This window comes from Arvicola amphibius, chromosome X (assembly GCF_903992535.2).
Source record: "Arvicola amphibius chromosome X, mArvAmp1.2, whole genome shotgun sequence".
NCBI lineage: Eukaryota > Metazoa > Chordata > Mammalia > Rodentia > Cricetidae > Arvicola > Arvicola amphibius.
The window spans coordinates 132,306,822-132,332,620 of NC_052065.1; the positions used below are offsets into that span (position 1 = coordinate 132,306,822).

Here is a 25,799-nt window from a genome sequence, read left to right on the forward strand (position 1 = left end):
CCACAAGTCATCAAATACGGAGAACAACTGACCATGGGTGCCCAGCATTAATGACATTAGATAAAAGCACTGGAAAGATAGTGTAGCATACTAAACACAAAACTGTAATACAGGATAATTTATCTTAATATCAGATTAGAAAGTGTCCAATGATACACCTACAGCACAACGCCTAGATCGAAAGCTCAGAGACCATCGTGAAAGAGAGTGGAAAGATTCTGAGAGCAAGAGGACTAGGATATCTGATACAAGATTGTATCTTCTAGCTATGACAAGAAAGCTGTGGCCATAAAATCTCAACAATATGGTTGCCTAAGCAAGGTCTGCACAATGACAATATCAGTTAGCATGCCAATTTGGATGAAAAAAATCTCAAAAACAAAAAAAAAAGAAAAGAAAAAAGAAAAAAATCTCACAAGGCCACATTCCTAAATGAATAGCTACAGGTCATTAATATCTAATGAGACAAAATCAGTCTTCTCCAGGAATTGACTCCTAAAATCCATCCAATGCCAAATAATCAAATAACTGTATGGCTCCTCACATGTTGAAGAGGAGCTTTTGTGCATGCAAGTATTTCCTGATTCCTCTTTTCCCTGAATGAAAAAAAGTTATGTATATAGAAATAAAATACTAGCCTCAAATTGTATGTATGTCCAAGATCATGTAAGTCATTACAATGTGTTTTTGAGAGTTGCCACTTCACTGCACTATAAAAGGCTTCCTGGAAAAAGTATTAACAGATGGCCTCTTACTCTCTGAGACTGTTAGTTGCACACCAGATGGCAACCCAAATGAGAAGATTCAAATTCAGTTCTCTAAATGTGACACTGGATTTTTAATAGGTGTGCAGCATTAGAGGTAGCAAAGAAATGATCAGTTAAGATAAAAACTTCATCACTGTGCCTAATTTCAATGTGAATTCCAGACTTCATTGTCTTAACGCTTGCCAAATAGCTTATACCAAATGCTGCAAATGGTTTGCCCAATACAAACAGAAATTTCATTCAAAATGACTGACAGATTTATGAGGTGTAAGGCCAGTCTAAGGAATAAAAGTATGAGGCAGTGCCCCAGGATCTGTGCTCTGTGCCATGGACACTCCTCTCTCTCCAAGACCACTCATTAGTTTGCAACATTGGTTCTTATTGTTGGAAATATCTGACCTCAGCTCAACTGTCAAACTTTTGACAGAAAAGTAATAACCGGGCTAAGATCCTTATCATTTTTCCAGATGTCCCACTCACCCACTGATCAATGAAAGCATTAAGTGTAGCTCTCCTCCCAGACATCACTGTGGTACAGATTTTGCCAGGTGCCCTTATATTCCAAAGTAATTTTGTCCCATCAGAGCCCAGAAAAGGCCCCTTTTGTTTTCATATCATGGTAGGAAGTTGTCCTTTTTGCCATCTTAGGATAAATGAATTAATAGCAACAGTTGGAGACATCAGATAACCCTCATGTCCCAATATTTTAAGAGGATTGTGGACCATACAAAGTAGGCAGTTATCTGTCCCATTGTGTAACCTACCTTAAATCTTCAAATGTGAACTCATTGGGGCACACTGTACACAAGGGTTTCTGGTAAGTGGCTAGAAACATGGTTTTAAATGCAAACACACACTTTTAAAAAATACATTTGTGTTATTCAGTTGGGGGAAATGACTATAAGACTAACGGAGCTATCCCTGATTAATAGCCTTGACTATTTTCTCCATTCTTATCCACATGCAGTTCTAGTACAGGGTAAGAAAAGACACAAAACAAGCATGACTGCTACAGGGTGAATCAAATATGGCTGGAGAGAAGGCTCAGTTGGCAAAGGACTTACACAGACATGAGGCCCTGAGTTCAGATTCCCCACACCCATGTAAAAAGCTGGGTACGGCAACATGTGTCTGTAACCCAGTGCAGGGGAAAGAAAGAGAGGAGAACCCCTAAAACTTACTAGCCAGACAGTCTAGCTGAGAAGGAAAGAAAAACATGTTAACAGGGTAGAGCTAATCAGCACAGAAAAGAATTCAAAAAAGTCCAAGTTTCTGTGTATGACCAGTAATGTCTAGAGTAAAGAGTCATTGGGTCTGGAGTTATCAAGAACAAGATCTTTACTGAGGAACAAGGACAGGCACTAAACTCCCTCAGTAAAATAAGATATGGTCACCTACCTCTCTGAGTGACATTTGGAAATGATTCTACTTCCCGGGACTTGGGATAGTGAAAATTAGTATATATCCTTTCTGTCACTAGAAAGAGAGAAGCTCTGCAAAAAAATAAATAAATAAATATAAATAAATAAATTAATAAAAACCCTACACTTTAACAATTTAGTTTTATACATCACTGTCTAGTGTTTCTGATAGCTTGAATATATACATATTTCTGGCACCTTCAGACAACTAAACACTAAGAATGAGACCCTATAAATGGATTTCTTAGCATAGTAAAAGATAATGGCTCTATTTTCTTTCACGGAGAAGGCCTTAATAAATCAGTGAGCTCTCTGAAACTATGTAAAAAAGTAGATACAATGTGCATATGGGTACACGGCATTGTGAAGCTAAACATGGGCTCCCTTGGATTCCCCAAATAAGTCATTGTTCAAAATCAGTTCAAACTTATTTCCCAGCTTGGTATTGCATTGCATAACCTAGCGCTTGTGAGGTTGAGGCAGGAATACTGTCATGATTTTACAGATATCCTGAGCCACAAAACAAGTATCAGGAAAGTCAAGGCTATTTAATGACAGACTGTCTCAGAACAGCAATAGTTTTAAAAGCACATTTCTTTATAATGTGGTAACCTGACCAAGAAATGGTTTCTGATCAAAATTACCACCAGCCACCAGCCCTTGGTATCACTTAGTGGCTTTGCTTGGCACCTTTCCTCTCCCTCTACTCACAACAACACAATGACTCCATAGTGTTAACCACATCACTTCTGTCTAAAGGCTGTCACTAGAGTTTTTACTACTTCCCTCTGTTAAAGAGGAGATATTATCAAAGTCAAATAATTAACTTTTTGTCAGCTACCAATTCCACATCCCATAGACAGCTTTGTGGGGTTTGCACTAGTAATTCCTGATGAAATTATCTCATCATTCAAAAATAAAAGGAGTTCTAGTGGGAAACTAGCTCTGCACAACACAAAAATAACTGAATTTCTCCCCTCATCCTACCTTCGGATCCAAAAAGAGGTTACACTAATCTCATAATAATTAAATGAAAATATGATAGACTATTAAGAGCATAAGATAACTATGAATTTGAAAACTACACCATCATCCTCTCAAAGAAAGCATTTCTATAAAGATGAATAGACTGATAAAACATTGTGTATTTATCATGGTGGGGTTTGCAGGAGAAATCCCACTGAGAAAGCATTCCTCCTGGCTACAGCATTGGCTGTCATCCAAAATTCACAGACTATAAACAATGAAAACCTTTCCATGAAGAAAACTTAGGGATAGAACTCACTTGGGGTCCCTGACTTTCTGAGGAAGTACTCAAGCCATAAGTCAAAGTAACATTTTCATCAGCCCAAGGTGGCAGGCAGGATAAACGACCTGGCCATGAATACACATGTTGAGAGGGGTCTGGGAGAGAAGCCCTCAGGAAATACTTGTGGAATGCTGACTCCTAACCCAACATGCCTATGCTAGAGAGGAAGGCCTCATGAAAGGTGTTAGACCACAGTGGGAAGCTAAGCTAGCCAGTGAAACAGTGAAGCACTGTTGGCTTTTTGTTGAAACAAGCCTCTAGCTTTACCAACTACCTAGTTCAGGGTATGTGCTGCCAGGCTTTTATGATATATGGAGTTAAGAAGATTGAAGATGCTCCTAAGTTGGGTCTGAACATTAGCACCTAATACTGACCTAGTCCAGGAGATGATAGTTTTCTCTTTGATGACTACTCCAGGCAAGTAGATGGTGACATATTTTGCACTATATTTTTCTGAAGTGTTGATGTTTTCCAGCTTTGAAGATGCAAATTTGTGATGTGTGAAAAATATAATACCAACCCTTTGAAACAGTGAAAGAAAGGAAAAACAAAATATTAAAAAATTCTTTCCCACTGACGTGGCTAGGTTGAATCCAACTTGAGCTGATAGTTAATTACTAAACCACATCACTAAGGATTAATTTCTAAATATTTAACTTTGAGGGTATTAGAGACGAAGTGCCAAATAGAGGCAATAGGAAAGGTTAATTAAATAGGACTCCAAATAAATGGGTCACCTAGGGTCCATGCCCCCTAAAAGGGGAGGGGGAACATTCTCATGAGGAGGCCATGGAAAATGGTCTTAAATCCACTATCTATGAGAATGAATCTTTCTTATTCTTTGCTCAAGATGTGAAATACTATAGACTATTCTTTGGAATAAAGAAACTGAAATGGAGGTCAAGAAGAAATCTCACTCAGTAAAAACTCTTGCTAAGCAAGCAAAAGGACCCCAGTTTAATCACTGGTGCCCACACTTTGCAAAATCCCAGGCATGATGGTATATCCTTGTAATTATAGAAGTGAGGAGGCAGATATACACGGAGTTAATTGATGTGGGAGGTGATATATGCTGTGAATATGTTTTATTGTCATTGGCTAATAAACAACCTACTTTCAGACAGTGGCTTAACAGAATATAGCTAAGCTGGAAGAGATATATAGAGAGAGTAGGCAGAGCTAGTGAAATGTCATTTCACTATCAAGAGACAGACACCCCCGCCAGACCCTGCTGGAACTTTGCCAGTAGGCCACAACCTCATGGTGATGCAAAGATTAATGGAGATGGATTAGTTTAGGATATAAGAGCTAGCTAGATATGCTTAAGCTATTGGCCAAACAGTATTGCAAATAATACAGTTTCTGTGTGATTATTTCAGGTCTGAACAGCCAGGAATGAACAAACAGCCTCTGCCAAAAGATTGGCCTGCCAATGTGTGCCAGCTAAATCCACATAAAATCTGCGACAGCTTTGAAAAAAAATTCTAGACCCACAAAAAACACAAAGTTTAGCCACATTTTCTTCTTCCGGATGGGCTTCATTTGCTGGCAGCGAAAAGGAGCACAGTGGTTCCTTTAAGAGAAATCTTCCTGATTCAACATTAGCAGAAAAAAAAATAACCTGTGTGGTTTCAAAAAGGCATCTACCTGGTTAGCTAACACAAAAGGCTCTGACTCTTTCAGGAGCATTTAAATGGGGTTTGTGAGCAGAATGCTACAACTTGCTTAATGGCAACAAAGGCCCATGGGGCAACGTGTATGACTTTCAGAGGCAATGAACACGCCTCTACCATGATGGACTAGGCAGAGGCAACAGGCAGCATCTTGGAGTTGGTCCTAGCCATGCCTGCTTAACATTATTTTTTATTCCTGGTCAGAAAATAAGGACAGACACATAATAAAGAAAGATTCAGATGAAAAAGACCTCTAAATGGGTCACAGTGTTGGATAAATGTACATAGGCTTAAGAAAGAGAGGGAAAAGAGTATAGACAGTTATTAAAAAATAAAAGTAAAATCTTTAAAGAAACAGAGTACAGACAGTCATATATTAAATAAGGAAAGATAATAAAATAAAGAAAGAAAAATTAATAGAGTAAGAAAAATAAGCCATGTAAATATGGAAAATACTCAGAGATTCTGGATTATGTATATTATTGTGTTTTCTTTGAATTTTTTTGACTGTCAATGAGCTAAGTACAAAGAGACATTTCATTGTACAGGCTGCTAAGCTAAGCCAACATAAATATTTTTAAATGTGTCTTGACAACAAAATTTGTGTCTAAAGATATGTTGCTTTGGAAAGGGGGTTCTACTTTTATTTCCGCAGAGTATGAGAACCTGTAGATTCCTTCCAGACTTAGATTTGATGGACCAAGACCACCCAAAAGGTCTCCATAAACCCCCGAAATACTTTGTCCAACAAAAAGCAGGAAGCAGTTTGGAGAGAACTACGCCCAAATTCCCATATATTGTTTATAAATGTTGGCTTACATTTAAAGGAGGATATGATATAAAGATAAATACTTTGCACTGTTATGGATCTTGGTCTATTGATACAAATATAAGGTCAATTTTGCTATATGTATATTTCTGCTCTTGATTAAGGTATTTAGTTTGTGCAGCTCATTTAAAAATGTAATATATAATTAGGAAATACAAGTTAATAGTCATCTATAGTAGTCAGGCATGTTGTCATGTTAGTTAGGTTTTCTAAATATATAGATATATTTCAGTTAGACAGATAATCTTCAAACCTTCCAATGACATACAGAATATGGCATTTAGAATGTTTTAAGAATGTAGGACTTTTCATGACCATGAGACACATCTGCTCCTGGCAGCAACAATTACTTCAAGAGGAAGATGGGCATTGAAGAGGCTCCTTATGTAGTTTGCTAGCCATTTGGGCAAGAAACCGCTCTTGCCTGGACTGCTTGTTGGTATGTTGTATGACCTGGACATGCATGACCCATAGAAAAATCACTGTTGAACTTGCCTAAAGGTGAGATGGTTTTTTGGGTTCCTGCTTCATGAAAGAGTTGCCAGACATTCTGCAGGGTACAGAAGAAAGTGACTGACAAACTGCCAATATAGGCAGAACTGTCTTTGAAATTTCCTGTTTCACAGAAAAGTCTGCTGGATACTATAGACCTGTAGGCTGAGGATGGATGCCCCAATGTTACAGAAGAACTTTGGGTGACTGTCCAGGCAGCGAGATGTCTCTGTCAATTCTAGAGTTTTGGAAGTTGTTTACAATGTACTTCCTGTTTACTTAGGTAATATTATATCCTTCTGGAGTCTCTGATAGTGTTGAAGGATAGATAATTTTAGTTATAGTTTTCCTTAGTTATGATAAAAGATAAAGTAGATATAAATATTGTAACTATAATACTTGCTTTATAGCTGTTTTTTTCTTTTTTGATAGCTGTTTTGTTATATGCAATTTTACTATGTTAAAGTTATAATTTTCCTTTTTAATTAGACAGAAAAGAGGAGGTGATTTGGGAGGTGATGTACGCTATGAATATGTTTTATTGCCATTGGCTAATTAAGAAGCTGCTTTTGGCCAGTGGCTTAAGAGAATATAGTTAGGCTGGAAGAGATATATAAAGAGAGATTATGCAGAGTTAGTGAGATACCACATAGCCACCACAGGAGACAGACGACCCTGCCAGAGCCTGCTGGAACTTTGCCAGTAGGCCACAACATCATGATGATACACAGATTAATAGAGATGGGTTAGTTTAGGATATAAGTGCTAGCTAGAAATACTCTTAAGCTATTAGCCAAACAGTATTGCAAATAATAGAGCTTTTGAGTGATTTATTTCATGTCTGAGTAGCCTAGAATGAAAGAACAGCCTCTGCCAACAGTTAATACATATATCTCTATATGATATATATAATATGAAAATATTAATATATAATATATAAATAATATGAAGATATAGGTATATCTCTGTGGAAAGCCAGCTTAATTTGCTTGGTAAGCTTGAGTACAGTGAGAGACTCTGTCTCAAATGTCCTGTAAGCAACTCCTGAGGAATCCCAACATTCTCTTCTAGCCTACACACACACACATACATGTACATGGTGGAAAAATAAGAAGGGAAAGGGGGCACTTTCCTGTGCTGTTAATAATAGCAATGTCCTGCACAAAAGATTTTTAAGGACTCTGGTGTTTGAGACCAAAATGAAGTGTGGAGAGTTGGAGCTGATGATAAAAAAATGAGGCTCAAAATATCTGTAATGATGTAGTCAAGATCAAAGAGGACTTTGACATATAGATCAATGCATGAAAGCAATATCACTCAGATTCATCATAGGTACTTTTGGATTATAAATTTGAGATTTTCTGTGAGCAATAGTAAGTACAAGGGAACAGAACCATATGAACTTGCAGGTGTTGAGCAGCAAGCTAGACTCCTCCCCACACACCAATTCCCCAATGCCTCTATCTGAGTTACATATTACTGTATTATATGAAGCAATCATTTAAACTACTTACTGAATGAATATACATACAAAGGCCAAAGAGCTCTTAAATATATAAAGGGAATTTCTCAGTATAGGCTCAGTATTCATACATGAAAAATATTGCTATTGTCTCATAGTTGGACTCAGCTGTCTGAGAGAAAATAACTTTTGGTATGCCTCTTTGTACCCAGCACAATTCCTAAATGATTAATATTAATGTGATTAATGTTCTATTAATGCTTTTTCAATATGTGCATGAATAAAAGAGAGATGGAGTACAAGGAAAGGTAAAAGTGTTTCTTCATTCCATTCATTAAAACAAACTATTGATTTAACTCCTGAAATTTTAAAAGTCATTCCTCCAATTTTCTCTATTACCAGTGCCATCATCTTGTCATCAAGTCTAGATGGGACCCTCGAAACTTTCCATAGCAGGTCTCTCACATCAACCTCCTTCCCTTATTATACTCTATTCTGCAGACATATAGAATCTATTAAAAAGTCAAGTCTAATGCAGAAGATTCAAGTCAGTCAACATTCCAGCATATAATAGGGAAGGGTTCATTAGCCCCAACCTTTCTCTGAAGAGCTATTGACAACTGATGGCCTCTGAGGAAGGGAAAACCATTTTCTTTAAATGTGTGGTTCATGGTGGGTCTACCATGCTCTGGTAGATGGTCCTACTCCCATGAAGATTTGGCTTGTGAATTATTTTTTTCAAGGACACAAATTGAAAGGAGGATGGGGCTGAGGGTGGGGAAAGTTGTAAGGGGAAGGGAACTAAGGATGGGGATTGGATCTAAGAGCTGCTTGGAGAAAATTACAGAGTAAATATGACCAAAACATATTTCATACATATATTAAATTCTCAAATAATTAATTAAAATATTTTATCTTTAAAAGTTCTTATCTCATCATCATGTGGGTATTCTTATTAAAGCATTATAAATGGATAGAAAAGCACATGGAATAGAAACCAAACTCCTTACCATAGTTAGAAAATTAATGCACATATATGAATTCTTTGTTAACAGTTACCTTCCAACCAAGAGGTTGGGAGTGGGGGTATGGGTGGAGGGGAGGGGAGGGAAGGGGGAGGAAGAGGAGAGGAGATGGCAATTTTTTTTTTTTTTGGTTTTTCGAGACAGGGTTTCTCTGCAGCTTTATTTTTAGAGCCTGTCCTGGAGCTAGCTCTTGTAGACCAGGCTGGCCTCGAACTCACAGAGATCCGCCTGCCTCTGCCTCCCGAGTGCTGGGATTAAAGGCGTGCGCCACCACCGCCCGGCGGCAATTTTTAATAAAAAATAAATAAACTGGAAAAAAATAAAATAAAATTTAGGCACTAGGCTAAAAAAAAAAAAAAAAAAGAAAGAAAGAAACCAGGCGGTAGTGGTGCACGCCTTTAATCCTAGCCCTAGAGAGGAATATAAAACAGGAGGAGACAGTTCACAGACACCGTCTGATTCTGAGATTCCTGGAGGCAGGATCGCCATTTTGGACTGAGGAGGAGGTAAGAGCCAGTGGCTAGCTGTTTTGCTTTTCTGACCTTCAGGATGAACTTCAGACTCTGTCTCTGGGTTTTTATGAATTGTGCTACAACCTTCCTCCTTAACACCCATACCTCTGTCCATATACAGAGAGCACATGAGAGCCTTGCTTTTTATATTTTAGGCACTGAATCATTATATCTAAGGAACTGAAAATACTAAACTCCTGCTGAAAAGAAAAGAAGGAATATGTGTACATCAGGAACTGGGTGGGGTACTAGAAATACATTGGTGACCAAATTAGACTACTAATTTAAATTAACAGGAATTCCTTATGCTCTTCTGAGGTTGACTATAAAACTTCATCCTCATGCATTACTGTGCACTGATATAACCATTTTGTGCCTTGTAAATTTCTGGTTTCTCTCTAATGCTGATGAAAGAATAGTTCAAGACAGTGCTTGCCGAGCTAATTTCAGCATGACTATTTTTTTTTCTTAGAATGTTTGTGGTTATTTGTTGTTTTATATCATTATTGTTATACAAATAAGTGAAAAAAAAAAACTATAGTGCTGATTCAAGAGATAAGAAACATGGATCTCACAATCTTAGTATTTGGGGATATAGGAAGAATCATTAGATTTTGAAAGCAACAAAAATTTGTCCTTAATTAGACACTCATTAGACACATGTAAATGAACTGTGCAATTATAAAAAAGAGAAACCTTTTAAGATATGCTTCAAATATCAGAAATTATAACCTAGAAATACATCTCAATTACATAAAATAAATAGAAATGTTTCCGTATTTTTCAAATTGCTACAAAATTATACTAATAATACATCAAAAAGCTATACATCATATAAAATAAAATATTTTATTAAATCTTTAAATCAGCTGCACCAGACCTAGACCAGGCACTGTGAATTTAGAGGTGATCTTAGGTCAGGGAAAAAACACAGTGGGAGAATCCCCATACATTATGTAATAGGATATTTTAGAGATAAGCACTGGTGGTTTGGGTAGAGGTGAGATACCTAAATCATCCAGGGTACAGCCTTGGAGTAAAGTAGACATATACTCCAAGTCTTAAGCAATGGGTAGGAAAAAGCAAAGTAAAAGATTCTGAGATGGGTGTCTCAGCAGTCAAAAAAAGTCTGCATAGGAATGTGATAACATAATACCTTGTTGAATGTGAATTCTTAAGATGGGAAAAAAAGACTATAAGACACGTGGCTGAGTTGGCTACAGGGGGCTAGATGGGCCTTCTAGGACCTACACAGATGATACCAAACCTCTGCTATCATTACAGGCAGAGCCACAATTTGAAAAGCAACAGTAAAGTGTTGCTAAGGATGCTACTCATTTTACCCACTGTTCTACTGCTGAGAAGAGACACCATGACCATGGCAACTCTTATAAAAGAAAGCATTTAATTGAGGGCTTGTTTACAGTTTTAGAGGTTAGTATATTATTATCATGGCACGCTATGGTGGTGTGGAAGGTCCTTTAACCATAAATGCCGAGGCAAAGTACTCACTCTCACTTCCAGCTGCTAGATTTGGCTCCTGTTCCCCGTTCATGCAGCATCTACCCCTAAATAAATAACACTTTATTATACTCAATTCTGAGCAAGTATGAGGTTTCTTTTTAGAGTACATCTTCATCATGTGCCCAACGTGGGGCAAGAATCTCCATATAAAGTCTAAGAAAGCTTTAAAAGAAAATGCTTCTAGACCCACAAAAATGGGAGCCAAACGCAGCTTCTTGGTAACAGCATTTTTTCAGATAGGCTATGTTTGCAAGGGAGGTGCAGTAATAACTGTACAGTCTTTCAAAACAGGGGCTTCCTGGTTCGCCAGCATAAACAGCTGTGACTCTTTCAGGAGGTCTGCCTAAAGAACATTTAAATGGGGTTTGTGAGCAGAGTAATACATAGAAGAGTAATACATCTTGATTAATGGCAGCATAGACCCACTGTGTGCCTGAAAATGGGGCTGTGAGCACGGCTCTCAGAGGCAGTAAACATGCCTCCGCCATGTTGAAACTGGGCAGAGTTGGTCCTAGCCATGCCCACATAGCATTTAAAATAAGCATTTAAAATGGCCAGAACCTGGAAACACCCTAGGTGCCCCTCAATGGAAGAATGGATAAAGAAGGTGTGGCACATATACACATTAGAGTTCTACTCAGCAGTAAAAAAAAAAAAAAAAAAAAAAAGGTTGACATCTTGAATTTTGCATGCAAATGGATGGAAATAGAAAACACTTTATTGAGTGAGATAACCCAGACCCAAAAAGATGAATATGGAATTTACTCACTTATTAGTGGATTCTAGCCATAAACAAAGGACATTGAGCCTATAGTTCATGATCCTAGAGAAGCTAAATAATAAGGTAAACCTAAAAGAAAGCATATATTTATCCTCCTGGAAATTGGAAGTAGACAAGATTGCCAAGCAAAAGTTGGGAGCACATGGATGGGGGTGAAATGGGGAAGAGGAAAGGGGGAGAGAGAAGGGAGAAGGGAGGGGAGGATTTTGGAGAGCTTGGGGGAGTTGGATGGTTTAGATGGAGGAAGGGTGAATATGGGAGCAGGGAAGAAGATATCTTAATTAAGGGAGCTATTTTAGGGTTAGCAAGAGACTTGGCTCTAGAGGGGTTTCCAGGTTTACAAGATGTCCCCCAGGTAGGTCCTTGGGCAGCAGAGGAGAGGGTGCCTAAACTGGCCTTCTCTCATAGCCACACTGATGAATATCTTGCATATCACCATAGAACCTTCATCTGGCAATGGATGGAGATAGAGACAGAGACGCACATTGGAGCACTGGATTGAGCTCCCAAGGTCCAGATGAAGAGCAGGAGAGAGAATATGAGCAAGGAAGTCAGGACCATGAGGGGTGCATCCACCCCCTGAGATGGCGTGACTGATCTAATGGGAGCTCACCAAGGCCAGCTGGACTGAGAATGAATGAGCATGTGATCAAACTGGACTCCCTAAATACAGCTGACAATGGGAGCTGACTGAGAAGCCAATGATAATGGCACTGGGTTTTGATTCTACTGCATGTACTGGCATTTTGGGGGCCTAGTCTGTTTGGATGCACGCCCTTCCTCCATCTCCACCCTCCCACTCCCCCAAGCTGTTGCCAGTCCTTTTCTTCTCCCTTCCCTCTCTCCCTCTCCCCTTTCCCCCAACCTCACCCCCACTCCTGCCCCCACCCCCATGCTCACAACTTTTACACTGCAATCTTGTTTGCTTCCAATTTCCAGGAGGATCTATAAATGCTTTTTTTGGGGTTCACCATGTTATTTGGCTTCTCTGGGCTTGTGAACTATAGGCTTAAAGACATTGGTTTATGGCTAGAGTCCACAAATGAGTGAGTACATACCATATTCATCTTTTTGGGTCTGGGTTATCTCACTCAGGATAGTGTGTTCTATTTCCATGCATTTGCATGCAAAATTCAAGATGTCATTGTTTTTTACTGCTGAGTAGTACTCTAACGCGTATATATTCCACACTTTCTTTATCCATTCTTCCATTGAGGGGCATCTAGGTTGTTTCCAGTTTCTGGCAATTACAAATAATGCTGCTATGAACATAGTTGAACAAATATTTTTGTAGTATGATTGGGCATCTCTTGGGTATATTCCCAAGAGTGGTATTGCTGGATCTTGAGGTAGGTTGATCCCGAATTTCCTGAGAAACAGCCACACTGATTTCCAAAGTGGTTGCACAAGTTTGCATTCTTACCCGCAATGGATGAGTGTTCCCCTTACTCCACATCCTCTCCAGCAAAGGCTATTATTGGTGTTTGTGATTTTAGCCATTCTGGCCGGTGTAATATGGTATCTCAAAGTTGTTTTAATTTGCATTTCCCTGATCGTTAAGGAAGTTGAGCATGACCTTAAGTGTCTCTTGGCCATTTGAACTTCTTCTGTTGAGAATTCTCTGTTCAGTTCAGTGCCCCATTTTTTAATTGGGTTAATTAGAATTTTAATGTCTAGCTTCTTGCGTTCTTTATATATTTTGGAGATCAGACCTTTGTCTGATGCGGAGTTGGTGAAGATCTTCTCCCATCCAGCAGGATGCCTTTTTGTCTTAATGCCAGTGTCCTTTGCTTTACAGAAGCTTTTCAGTTTCAGGAGATCCCATTTATTCAAAGTTGCTCTTATTGTCTGTGCTACTGGGGTTATATGTAGGAAGTGTTCTCCTGTACCCATGTGTGATTATTTCTGGAGTCTGGGCATCCGGGAACAAACTTACAGCTTCCAACTACATTATGGGATAATGCTCTTGTATACCATAAAGATTTGTAACTCATATTGGTTTAATAAAATGCTGATTGGTCAGTAGCCAGACAGAAAGTATAGGTGAGGCAACCATAATAAAAGAATTCTGGGAATAGGAAAGGCAGAGATGCAGTTGCCATCCAGAAGCAGAGAAAGGAAGATGAGAATGCCTCACTGAGGAAAGGTACCAAGCCACACGGCTAAACATAAATAAGAATTATGGATTACTTTAAGTTGTGAGAGCTAGTTGATCATAAGTCTGAGAAAATAGGCCAAACAGTTTATGATTAATATAAGCCTCTGTGTATTTCTTTGGGATTGAACAGCTGCAGGACCAGATGGGACAAAAACTTCTGTCTATAATGGTAGTAAAAATGGCAGCATGCATGATGCTGGAGAAGTAACTGAGAGCTTCATCCTGATCCACAGAGCACAAGCCTAGTATCTCTATACTAGGTTTGGCCATGGACTTTTGAAATTTCAAAGCACACCTCCAATGACCCACTTCCACCAACAAAGTCACGCCGCCTAATATTTCTAACTCCTTCAAAGAATGCTACTCCTTGATGATTAAGTATTCAAACACATGAGCCTATAAGACAATTCTTATTCAAACCACCATAATACTGATAGATTTTTAAAGATGAAAGGTCAAGTTCCTCAACTAAGATGCTAGTGAAAGAACTGGATGGATACAATAGAAATGAAAAAGTAAATTTATAAAGACTTGGCAACTGTTTCTGGCTACAATATGTGCTACATGTTCAGGCAGGTCAAAATTAGAAACAAAGAGAAATCTATTATATATAATGAAAAAGACACTGGATTTAGAGTACAATAATGGTAGTGGATGGCACCAATTTCAGAGCTGAGTCCAACTTGTGGGGCACAGGAGAGACTAATTTCTGAGGAACACTTCTGCTGGAGGAGGAGACCCCAGGCATCAGCTGCCAGAGCAGAATAAGGAATCAGAATAAATGTTGGTTTTGATTTCTTTGAACTTTAGAAATTTAAGCTTTGGACTTATAAGGAAATCAGATTTCAATTTTTGATCTTAACTTCTTTAGACTTTATCTTCTAAAATCAAAAGGATTTAATCTTTTACTTTCATTTCTCACGTGGATTATATCATAGAAGAATGTTACACTTAAAATCAAGAATCTTAATGTTGCCAGCATTGTATTCTTAGAGAGTCTTTAATTTGTCATTCAAATTCACTGCAGAATCCCCGAAGAGCTCTACTAGACAAGATGGGGGCATAGCTTTGAACATAAAGCAGTCTTCAAGTAAAGTTAATTAGGCCTTTGTTTTGACCATTACAAAGCCTTTTGGAAGCCAGACTATATACCTGCCTCCTAAGAGTACCCAAAGGGACAATGGTTGGTCTTAAAAGGAGAATAAGCTGAGGACTCTGCTGAGTGACTACTGATCAGTACTCTCTATGCAAGGAGGACAGCTGTACCCCAAATAGCCTCTAACAATACAGACATTAAGAGAAAACCAGGAATTGAAATAGGGTGAAGATCAGGCTCCAGTTTCCAAGATGAGTCTCTCGGGAATGACTACAATTTTTTTTTTATTTTAATCTTTATTTTTAACCTTTCACATACACATACTTTGCACAATGATCACCCGTATCTATATCAGCCTTGCTTGCCTGCCCACCCCTTTTCACAAATCATTCTTTCATATTCATGTTAATTCATTTTTTTGCTTTCTGACCCACCAAGGCTACCCAAGGCTATCATCTGTGTGACTATGGGTTTTAAGCTATCTGTTCAGCAGAGGGTATACAATTAAGGCAATGATTCCCCTCCCTCAGAATCTATTACTAGTCAAAATTTCAGAGGTTAAAGGGAGAGCCCCATGAGTACCTCCCCCTTCCTTGACTGACTGTTGGTGGAGCTGCTCTCATGTGGGTCCAATGCTGGTAACTAGAGCTCACTTGAATTATCAATTGCAGTGGTTGTTTTGTGACTACAGGATGGCATTTTGCAGTCCTTTACCCTATCTTCTGTCTCTTACATTCATGATGGTATAAGTGACTTGGATCTACATCCATCACTTATTCTCTGCATCTGGGGAAAGCATTATATTGATGCTATAACTCCATCAGCCTGTTTCCCATGTGGATTGGGACTCAGACAATAAGAGAGAAAAGTGGGGGTGATCAATTGATCCCTAAGGTTTCAACACATTCTAATATAACAAAATGACCTCAAATCATAAAAAGCTTCCAGATTCATAATTTCTTCTGAAATCTACGTAAAATGAAGCTCACAGTTTATCCAGTGAAATATATAGATTCATCTGGGATGGTTCATCATGATTGATAACTTGATGGGATTTAGAATCACTGAGTACTGTCTGCAAGGCATTTATAGGTTAGGTTAACTGAGGTTGAGTACACTCACCCTAAATGTAGATGTACTATTTCATGGCAGGGATTTAGGACTGCATAAAAAGGAGAAAGAGAGCTGAGCCCTTATCATTCTAGTTCATGCTTATGGACATAGCAACCAGTTTCATAGTCCTGCCACCATGCCCTTCCCCAACATGATAGTCTATATGACCTGGAACTGGAAGCCAAAATGGAGGCTTCTTTCCTGAATTTGTCTTCATCAGGTGTTTGATCCAGTAATGAGACACAAAACTAAAAGTATCTTCAAGCTTTTCAGGATTTTCTCTTGCTGTGGGATACCTGTACACTGTGCGAAAATGTGCTCCTGTGATTGGTATAATAAAAAGTTGGATGGGCAATAGCTAGGTGGGAGGTATAGGAGGAACTTATGGGTAGAAAGAACTCTGGAAAGAAGGGCAGAGTTGTCAGCCACATGGAAAGGAAACAGGAGGTACAATATGGAAGAGAGGTAATATGATAGAATATAGATTAATATTAAAGGGTCAAGTTATAAGAGCTAGTTAAGAACAAGCCTAAACCAAAGACTGGGATTTTATAATTAATAAGTCTCTGTGTTAACTTTTTGTGAGCTGACAGCCCAAAGAAAATTCCATCTGCATTCTCTAAAGTGCTTCCACCTCCTGACACCTTCCTTCCCAAATTTCTTGTTCCTGTAAATTACCTTCTCCTTTCCCGTTTCATTGTTTTTGCAGCAGAGCTCATTTTCTTCATTCTGCCAAGCACCTATGAACTAGGTTATTCTGATAACATACTGTTTTCTTAAGCTTGTAAACACTGGAAAGGAACACTGCATAGAGCACAGAAAAGAACACAAATAACAACTGAAAATTAGATACTTAACCTTTGGTTTACAAGCCACAGGATTTGTCTTCGGGTGCCTTTCTTTCTAGACCTCAGCCTCTTCACTCAATGCCGGTGTCAATTCCTACAGAAATCATTATCCTCCCTCCCCTTTGCTACAAATCTAAATGCCCCAGTCCTGTGCACCCACTAGGACAGAAGTTAGAAATACTTTGTAAAGGACAAAACCAAGTAAATGTTTTATGGTTTTCAAGTCATATAATTTCTGTGATCATTGTTTAGGTATGCCTTTATAGAGAAAAAGTAGTTAAAGACAGTATATAGATGGGTTAATTTAACCATGTTCCAATAAAATTTTACTTTCAAAAACAAACAAGAGGCCATGTTTAGGTCTTGGGTCATAGTCCTTCAACTCCTGGTCTAGAAGAATGCTGAAATGTTTTCCCTAAGTTTTTTAATTCCTTTATAGTGTATGTAGCCAATGAAGTCTTCCTTACCACAATTCTCAGACTCCAAACATTGTTCTGAGGCCTCCAATGACCTGCATTTCTGAGTGATTATGAGGTGTGACTCTGCCTGCTGATCTACATTGAGGAAGGCCTCTGTGGAATGAAAAGCTGGACTTTGTCATTCAATAGCATTACACTATGGTCATGGGAGGGGGGGACCATGGAATAACCTAACTCAGATGATTAACTCACTCTGTCTTTGAAGAAAGAAGCAATGTAAACAGAATTTCAGGGCCAGAACATTCCTAAAGCATAATTCTGAGTTGGGCAAACAGCTCAGTGGTAGGGCTTGCCTTGCCTGGCATGCATGAGCCTCTAAGTCTGATCACGAGAAACACTAAAAATAAAAAATAATTTAAAAAATGAGCTACCAAAGAAGATTTCCTGAAATATCTGAAAAGAGACCATTTACTTATAAACAATTGTTATGTTTATTAAAATGTATTATCTTCTCTTATTTAGGCAGAATCCTAAAGATATATCTAATCCTTATCTGAGTTATTGCCCAAAGTTATTTTGCAGTTTTCACTAATTTGTAGTAGAGTCTAAGAAAGATTTCTGTCACATTTTCTTAATTTTAAAATTAGGTATTTATTAAACATGCATCCCAATGACTTTGCTTGGCTGGAGAGTCAGAGATAAACAAGAAGTGAATGGTTCCTTTTTTTTTAGGGACAAGTGTTCACAAAGAAAGGAGCAGGGTGCTTTAATAGTATAAAACACGAGACCTGGTCAGAAGGGACAGAAAGAAAAGGTCCCCAGGAAATACAACATCCTCCACAACACTGAAGAAGATGACTATTAATAAGCCTAGCATGACATCTATCAATACAATATTGATTGAACTGAGTTCAAGACAAATTATATTTATTTTATTTAATTCTAGACTTTTAGCTAGATATGAATGCCTCATTTATAGACTAAAATTGTATTCACATCTATTTTCTCATATTATAATAACAATTTCTCAGTAAGGAAGACTGTTTTATAGACTTTCTGTATATCACTCACACCCCATAGCCCTCATAACATATGAGTACATCTTCCACAAATCTGAGATTGTCTTTGTCTGAGTCACATGGCAGCCCCAAAGAATAATGAGTTATCCTCCAAACTAAGGAAGCTTTGAACCCAGAACCAATAGACATTGTTACTGGAGATGCAGCAACTCAAGTCCTTCACCCTGTGTCATGTGCTCTACTGGGATATCCAGAGGTCTCCAGGGTTCAACTCCAATTGCCCACAGCAGTAACTTACTTGACAGTACACATTTCATCACTGATTATATTTACTTTCCTGTATCACATTTTATATAGCACTGGCTGGCCTGGAAGTCACTATGTAGTTCAGGCTGACCTTGAACTCACAGAAATCTACTTTCCTCTGCCTCCTGAGTAATGAGATTAAAAGTGTGTGTCACTATGTCTGGTTTCTACGTGCATCTCAGAGCTCACTTCTGTAATAGTCTATCATGTGTGTCAGCTCGGCTAGGTCACAGACTCTTGAGTTTTTGGCCAAATACCTACGTAAATGTTTCATGAAGGCATATTACTTTTTAATATAACTATTTAAGTTATCCTATTTTTAATAAAGCATAACGACATTCATAATGTGCTTAGGAATCATTCAATAAATTCAAAACCTTAAAAAAAAAGACTAAGTTATCCCAAGGAGGAAGATACCTCCAAGATAGCTTTGAACTCAAGTTACAATAGTAACTCTTCTCCAAGTCTCCATCCTGTTTGTCTGTCAAAAGAGCTTGGGATTGTCAGCTCCCACCACTACATAAGCAAGCCCCTTAACCTATATGAATTTGATAGATAAGTGTGTGAGGTATATATGTACTGGTGAAATAATATACCTTTCTATTGCTTCAATTTCTCTGGAGAATTCTAACTAGTACAGTCTCTCAAATAAACTGATTTTATCCAAAACCTTAATTTATCATGTGACTCCAGGAGAGCCCATCTCACAGATAAATATTCTATAGCAGAAAACAGTGAGTTGACTAGCTAAGGTCATAAACTTATTTATATCTAAGCACAAACTAAATCCCTAGCTGCTAACAAACACTGCTTGTATATATGAAGACTTAGCACTTGCCTGTCACTCCCCTTCCTGTACCTATTGCTGCTGTTACTGTGAATTGATCACTTCCTCCAGGTTCATTCCAGTCTCAAGAAATGTGTCATCCAGCACATGCCTTGTGAATCCTTGTGCAGACGTTGTCAATTGTGCCTAGTATATAAGAGGCCTATTCATCACTCTGTTTTGCTCTGTATTCTAGTCCAGGATGTTCATTCTATTCTTTTCTAGCTTACTCCATTCTCTGTTAACACACAAGTTGATTCAATATTACTGCATTTCCTCAACCAATATATGAAACCTTCAATCTCCTTCCAAAAAAAAAAAAAAATCCCAAGCGACCAGAGCTTAAAATGAAGTGTCAGCCCAAGGGCCCAGATCTTATGATAGTCCAGCCGCAGCTCAGGCACCTTTCCCCTGGGTACTCTTAAACTTCTAAACTGATCACGGCCAGGCCAAGTACAGGTGGTATCCCACATTAACAGATTAAAGAAAAGGAATAAATGAAAACTTCTAAAAGAGATGAAATACCTAAAAATCTCTTATTCAGTTGGCTCTGGGGACAACTGGCAAAAAAGTAGTCACAAAGCTGATCCTCTTACTCTGGAGACCCCCACATATAAGCTCATTCATATATTTGCCAAAGTGCTTACAGATGCTGAAACCTCTTTAGTTACAATCTAATGAAGGCCATTGATTTGGGGAAGTGGATTTACAAGATAAACTTGACTAAAATGGCAAGCAGGTTAATAGCAGCCAACGGAGCTGCTGAAGGCCCTCCAGCCCAACTGGACTTCTTGAGACTATCTCCTGGCACAATGCTGTCTGCCTTGGTCTGGGCAGCTCCTAATACACAATGCCTTGGACAGGAGGGTGTGCCTTCAGCCGTAGTAAATTCAGTCCTACCCTATGCATGCTACAGCCTTGCAAGGGAAACAGCTGCAGCCTGACAGGAGACTGCCAGGGAGATAAATAAGGAAAACATCCCTGGTGGCAGACTCCGTGGAAAACAGTGAGAGAGCACAGTCTTTGTTCTTGTTTCCTTTCCTTGCTGTAGTAAAGTACCCCAACAAAAAGCAACGCAGGGGAGAGAGGGTGTGTTCTAGCTCCGATTTCCACGTTCCAGTGCATCACTGCAGGAAAGCCAGGGTAGAAATCTGAAGCATGTAGCCTAGCCACATGATGCCCAGGAGCGAAGAGAATAATTGCATGCATGCTTAATACTCAACTGCCCCAAATCAGGAAATCATGTCACCTGCTTTTAGGCTGAGTCTTGCTATATCAATTAAAGTAATCAAGACAATGTCCCAGAGATACATGCCCACTGACCAACCTGATTCAGACAGTCCCCTATTGAGAATCACTTCCCCAGTAAGTCTAGATTGTATCAAGTTGACAGTTCAAACTAACCATCAGAGCCTTCACCAGAAGAAATATTTTAGCAAATGAGGCCCACCTTCAGCTCCATCATACCTATCTTTGGTCTGTCATCATGTTAGAAGGGCAATGTAGGTCCAGGTAGGAAATCAAAGATGCTGGGAATTAGTATTTCCAAGCTGAGTCTTTCTCCCACAAAGTGTATACTGTTCATCAATGTCACTTTGATAAGGCCATAAATACTGGACCAAAAATCATCTTGGGATGAGAAGAACAAACTCCTAATGTCAGCATCACTACCCATTCCCTAGACGGTCCACGGTTGAGGGCTTGCCAAAATCAATGTGATAATACAGCAGTATCAACATTCTGATGCTCAGGTTTGCTACAGCTGACAGCTCACATGGTCTGATAAAACAACACATTGAGGTAGGCAGGCTCACGGTAGCATTTACACACAAGGACATAGCTAACAACTCAGACTATGCACTTGCCTAAAACTACACCATTAGTTAAGGATGGGTCTGAATTCACACACCAAATTCCAGGTGTTTCCAGGTTTTCTCTCACAAGATCACAGACCCAGGCCCACACAGGGTCCTAGAATGATCATGCCAGGGTCAACCTTGTGCATGTGTGTGTAGAAGGTCTCTCAGAGCCAATGCAACACCGCCATTGTTTAAAGTTGAACCATGCCTTTAGAATAAAGTCACCAGAAGCTGGCACACCTGTATAAATATTAACACAAGGGCATAACCTAAAAGAAAGAAAACTGGGACCGGCAAGATGGCTCAGTGGATAAAGGTGCTTGCTCCTAAGTCTGACAACCTGATTTAGATCCCCAGACCCTATGTAGTGCAAGAAGAAAACAGATTTCCAGACTCCTGCAAGTTGTCCTCTGACCTACACACATGTGCCATACACCAACACATCACCCCCACACACAAACACACATGTACATGCATGCACTGCACATGTGCACATGAATAAATGAGATAAAAGAGAATAAATGAATAAAAGAGGGGGAAATAGAGCATTACCTCAGTTGACTAGCTGCCAGCAAATTCTGAACTCTGAACTGCCTTTCCGTGCTATAGGGTTATGTCTGCTCTTGCTGTGAACATGTGGCACTTTTTCCCACCCTTCTTGGAATAGAACTCTTAAAGCCCAACTTCATCGCTGATGATCCTGACTCCAAGCTCCCCCTGGACGACTTCCAATAGCCAAACCTGAGTTAATTACTCTTCCTGTGTAAAAAGAGCAGGTTTTTTCAAGAATACTAGACATCTAGACTCATTTGAATGGGAGATAAATAATTGTTCAATGTAGGTATGCATGATTCATTTAACATTTAGGATGTATTTTATCAAGAAATTCTTAGCTGCTTGTCTGAAATTCATATTAACATGGTATTTCACATTAAATCAGGCAAGCTTGGTTCTTTGGTCCACATCATGGCTGATACTTGCTGCCAGTAATGGCTGACAGAGAAGACTGCATAATATCCTGCTTTGCAAAAATATTTGAGAATAAGCGAGTTGACCTGTGGCTCAGCCCGGGTCCGTCTCTCCCGATTCTGTCACAGAGCGGTTCTGTGTCCCGTGTGTGTGTGTGTGTGTGTGTGTGTGTGTGTGTGTGTGTGTGTGTGTGTGTGATTTCCCACGCCATCTTGTGGCGTGGGAAAAGAAATATTTGAGAATAAATACTACAGGCTGCAGCAGCAACCTTTGTGTCATTTGCGGAGGACGTTCTGGCCATAGATAAAGCCCGTGCCTCTGGGCTGCAAATGAGACCCAGTCCCAGAGGGCTAAAAACGAGTTAGAAAAGAACCCCATGGGGTCCAGGGCCTGAGCTTCATCTACCGAATATTTTATTCACGTTAATTCAGAACAGTGTCTTTAAAATCCTGGACTAGAATTCAAGAACAGTCTGTATGTGTGACAATCGTTACTCCTTAGAGACACCCCGCGCCACCAGAAGGGCGCCCTTCCTGCGTTCTTGGTGCCACAGCGGCCTCCAGTGGTTGCGTTGAGGAACCACATGCTTGCTGTCTTTGCCTCTGGGCTGCAGTTAAGCCCATAAAGCCAGGGCAAAAGGCGGTGGCTGCAGAGAGGCCTGGTTTATGTGGCAGGTCAGAGTCATCAGAGCCAAAAGGCACCAATCCAAGTGCACGCCCTGGAAACAAAGCTCTTCCCTGCTGCTGTAAAGCACAGACCAGACAGGGTTGTATTTCATTCCATCGTGTAACATATCTGCTGACCCAATTTTACAGATGTTCTCTTCAAAATGGACTTGGCTTTATGAATATTTTTCTAGCAATCAAGCTGCGGCAATAGAAATGTCAAAAAAAATTGAGCCCTTAAATAGGATAAGCAACTGCCCATTCCATTCAAAACTGATTCTTAATCAACCAGTTGGTTGTACATAAAGGAACTGGGGGTTTTGGGGGGGGGGATAAAATTCACTAGAATTAGTAGTCCCCATCCCACCCCACCCCAGTTCCTCAGCAACAGCTTAGTAACAGCCTCACTTCACTTCCTATGAAAGACCAGATCTCGAACCCATTATTGGAAACATTCCCATCCCATAACTTTCTTCATTTTCATATATGTAGCTCAGGTTCTCTGCCGTGGCTTCCCTTTGATTTGAAAGCAATACAAAGTAAAAAGGGAAATGAAAAATCTAGGCACAGAAAGGAGGGCGCTTGATCCTTACACACATGTTCGTGCCCTTCAGTTACACACAAAGGCAATTTTCCAAACCGGTGGTCGCCAGCCTTTCTCCTTTTCCAGTTTTATTTTCTGGCAGCTCCTCAGCTTTGGGCTGGCTGCTCTGTATATCATTTCAGCTAAAATCTACCCCCTGGTCATAAAGCCTAGGACAAAAAACACTGTGGAAGCAGCAGCAGGTTCCCGCACAGAGGACTTGGAGGTGGGCTTCCAACAGACCTGGCAAACATTGGTGTGACAGCTGCTTCAACCTAGCCAACTATGAACTCTTGGTCAAGTCACTGGCCTCATTTGGGTACTAGATCCCACTTCAGAATAAGGAGCTGAGTGGACAGTCTTCCAACTCCCAGTCACTGTTCTGACTATACTGTCTTTGGCCTGCCTCAAGCACTTTAGAGAAAATTCATTTCATTCATTCGTTTAGCAGACATAAATGAGTATGTGTCAGTCTCTAGGTTACAGGCTTAATACACAAGAAAGAGTAAGAAATACCCCTCTTGGAAACAGATCACTGCAAGGCAATATATATAGTTCTAGAGGAAAGGCACAGGAATCTGAATGAGTGGACACTGCGGACTGGAATAGGAACCTTTGTCACCTCTTTGGAGGTCAATTTGGCACAGGAGTCTACATACTCAAATGTATATGCTGTGTTTTGATGCCTATAGTTAGTTAGAAAGGCTACTTTGTTGGGTTGCTATTGTTTGGGCTGTTTGCTTTATTTTATTTTGTTTTAGAAAATCTACTAAGTAGTGACTTATAAAATCCCAGGGAAGGCCACAGTTTTAGACCTTAATAATGGGCAAGAGAAAATGATCAGGAATATTCCAATAACTACCACCAAAGTTCCAGACACACATACACAAAAAGCATTTTAGCAGCACTGTTTATTGCTTCTGCTGAACAGTGGTGGCCACCATTACAACAGAACCACGACACCACTGCTCCCTACTGCAAACTGAATGAGCGCTTAGGTCCCAAGTCACATGCCTGCCTTCTGGTCACAAAAAGCCTCCCTCCCTGGCATACCCAACCTGTGATCCATGGGTCACATACACCCTAGGATATCTACAAATGTGTCCCAACACAAAATCATAAATTTTCCTAAACATAAGCTTTTTATGATATTTTAAAAACTAAATTGCACAGTTTTTCAGCATTAACTTTATAGGTAGTACAGTCTCATTACAATGTGTAAAGAACATGAGCACCTGGCATTTTGTCTCTCCACTCTGGCAAAATGACAGTGCCAGGAGTTTCCCAAGGTTAGTTGCCAAAATACTGACTTATGTCCTCGTCACATGCCTTGGACCAGCTAACTACACTTGAAAAATTATCCTTTAGAGATGTTAATACACTGAAGAGCACACAGTGAAAGTCTCCATGTCATAATTTACAGGAGCAATAGCCCTGGAAACAAGCTAAAGAGTCAGCAACAGTTTAGGGAACTGACAGAAAATGAGGCACCCATGATAAAGATGGACCTGGAAGATGACTGTGCACAGACAGAGCCCTCACAGCACTGATTAGGGAAACAGATGCAAATGATATCATTGCACAAATGAGTGCAAAAGCACAGTGAAATGAGACTTATGAAGTGGGATGCAAATGCTGCAAGTGGTACTGTGACTTAGTCAAAGGGAAGGATGCCCTCGGAGAGGGTAAAGCTGCCCCCGCCAATCAGGGTAGTTTTTTAGAATACGTGGCAGGTTAGTACAAGCCAAACAAAGGGTCTGTCTCAAGGGCAGCTTAACGAACTTTCTATTTGTCCTCATAGTCATGACAAGTCACTGGCGTATCCAGGGAAGGCAGGAGGAAACGTACACATAGTAGACAGACAAGAGGAGCCTTCCTAAAGGCTCTCTTTGAACTGTAGACTGGATAGTACTGCTGCAAGGGTGCGAGGTCAGTCAGAAGGTGATTTCTGATCAAGTGCTAGGAGGCAGTGACACACAGTGGAAATGGGTAGATTTGGAAACTTGGATGCAAGTACCTACCCACCTACTCCCTATTAGAAACAGCCAGAAAGCCCAGAGCCAGAAAAAGCAGTGGCCTCTATGCTAAGTACTGCAAATATATTCATGTGCAACAGATGTCATAGGGGAGGAAGGAAACTCAG

At 39.7% G+C, this 25,799-nt stretch overlaps 1 protein-coding gene across 3 annotated transcripts in view; it reads right to left on the reverse strand.

Annotated features, from left to right (window-relative positions):
* Ids (iduronate 2-sulfatase) overlaps positions 1 to 25,799 on the reverse strand; it is a 62,843-nt gene that overhangs the window by 5,829 nt on the left and 31,215 nt on the right. The window contains exon 10 of one of the 3 annotated variants that reach the window (XM_038316894.1): positions 2,229 to 2,260. The exons of 1 other annotated variant lie outside the window; for it this stretch is intronic. In XM_038316894.1, the coding sequence (XP_038172822.1) occupies positions 2,244 to 2,260 (17 nt within the window). In that variant the 3' untranslated portion in view covers positions 2,229 to 2,243. Of the gene's footprint in view, positions 1 to 2,228; positions 2,261 to 11,002; positions 11,059 to 25,799 lie in introns of those variants that run through there. One more of the 3 variants, XM_038316895.1, reaches the window with a different exon arrangement.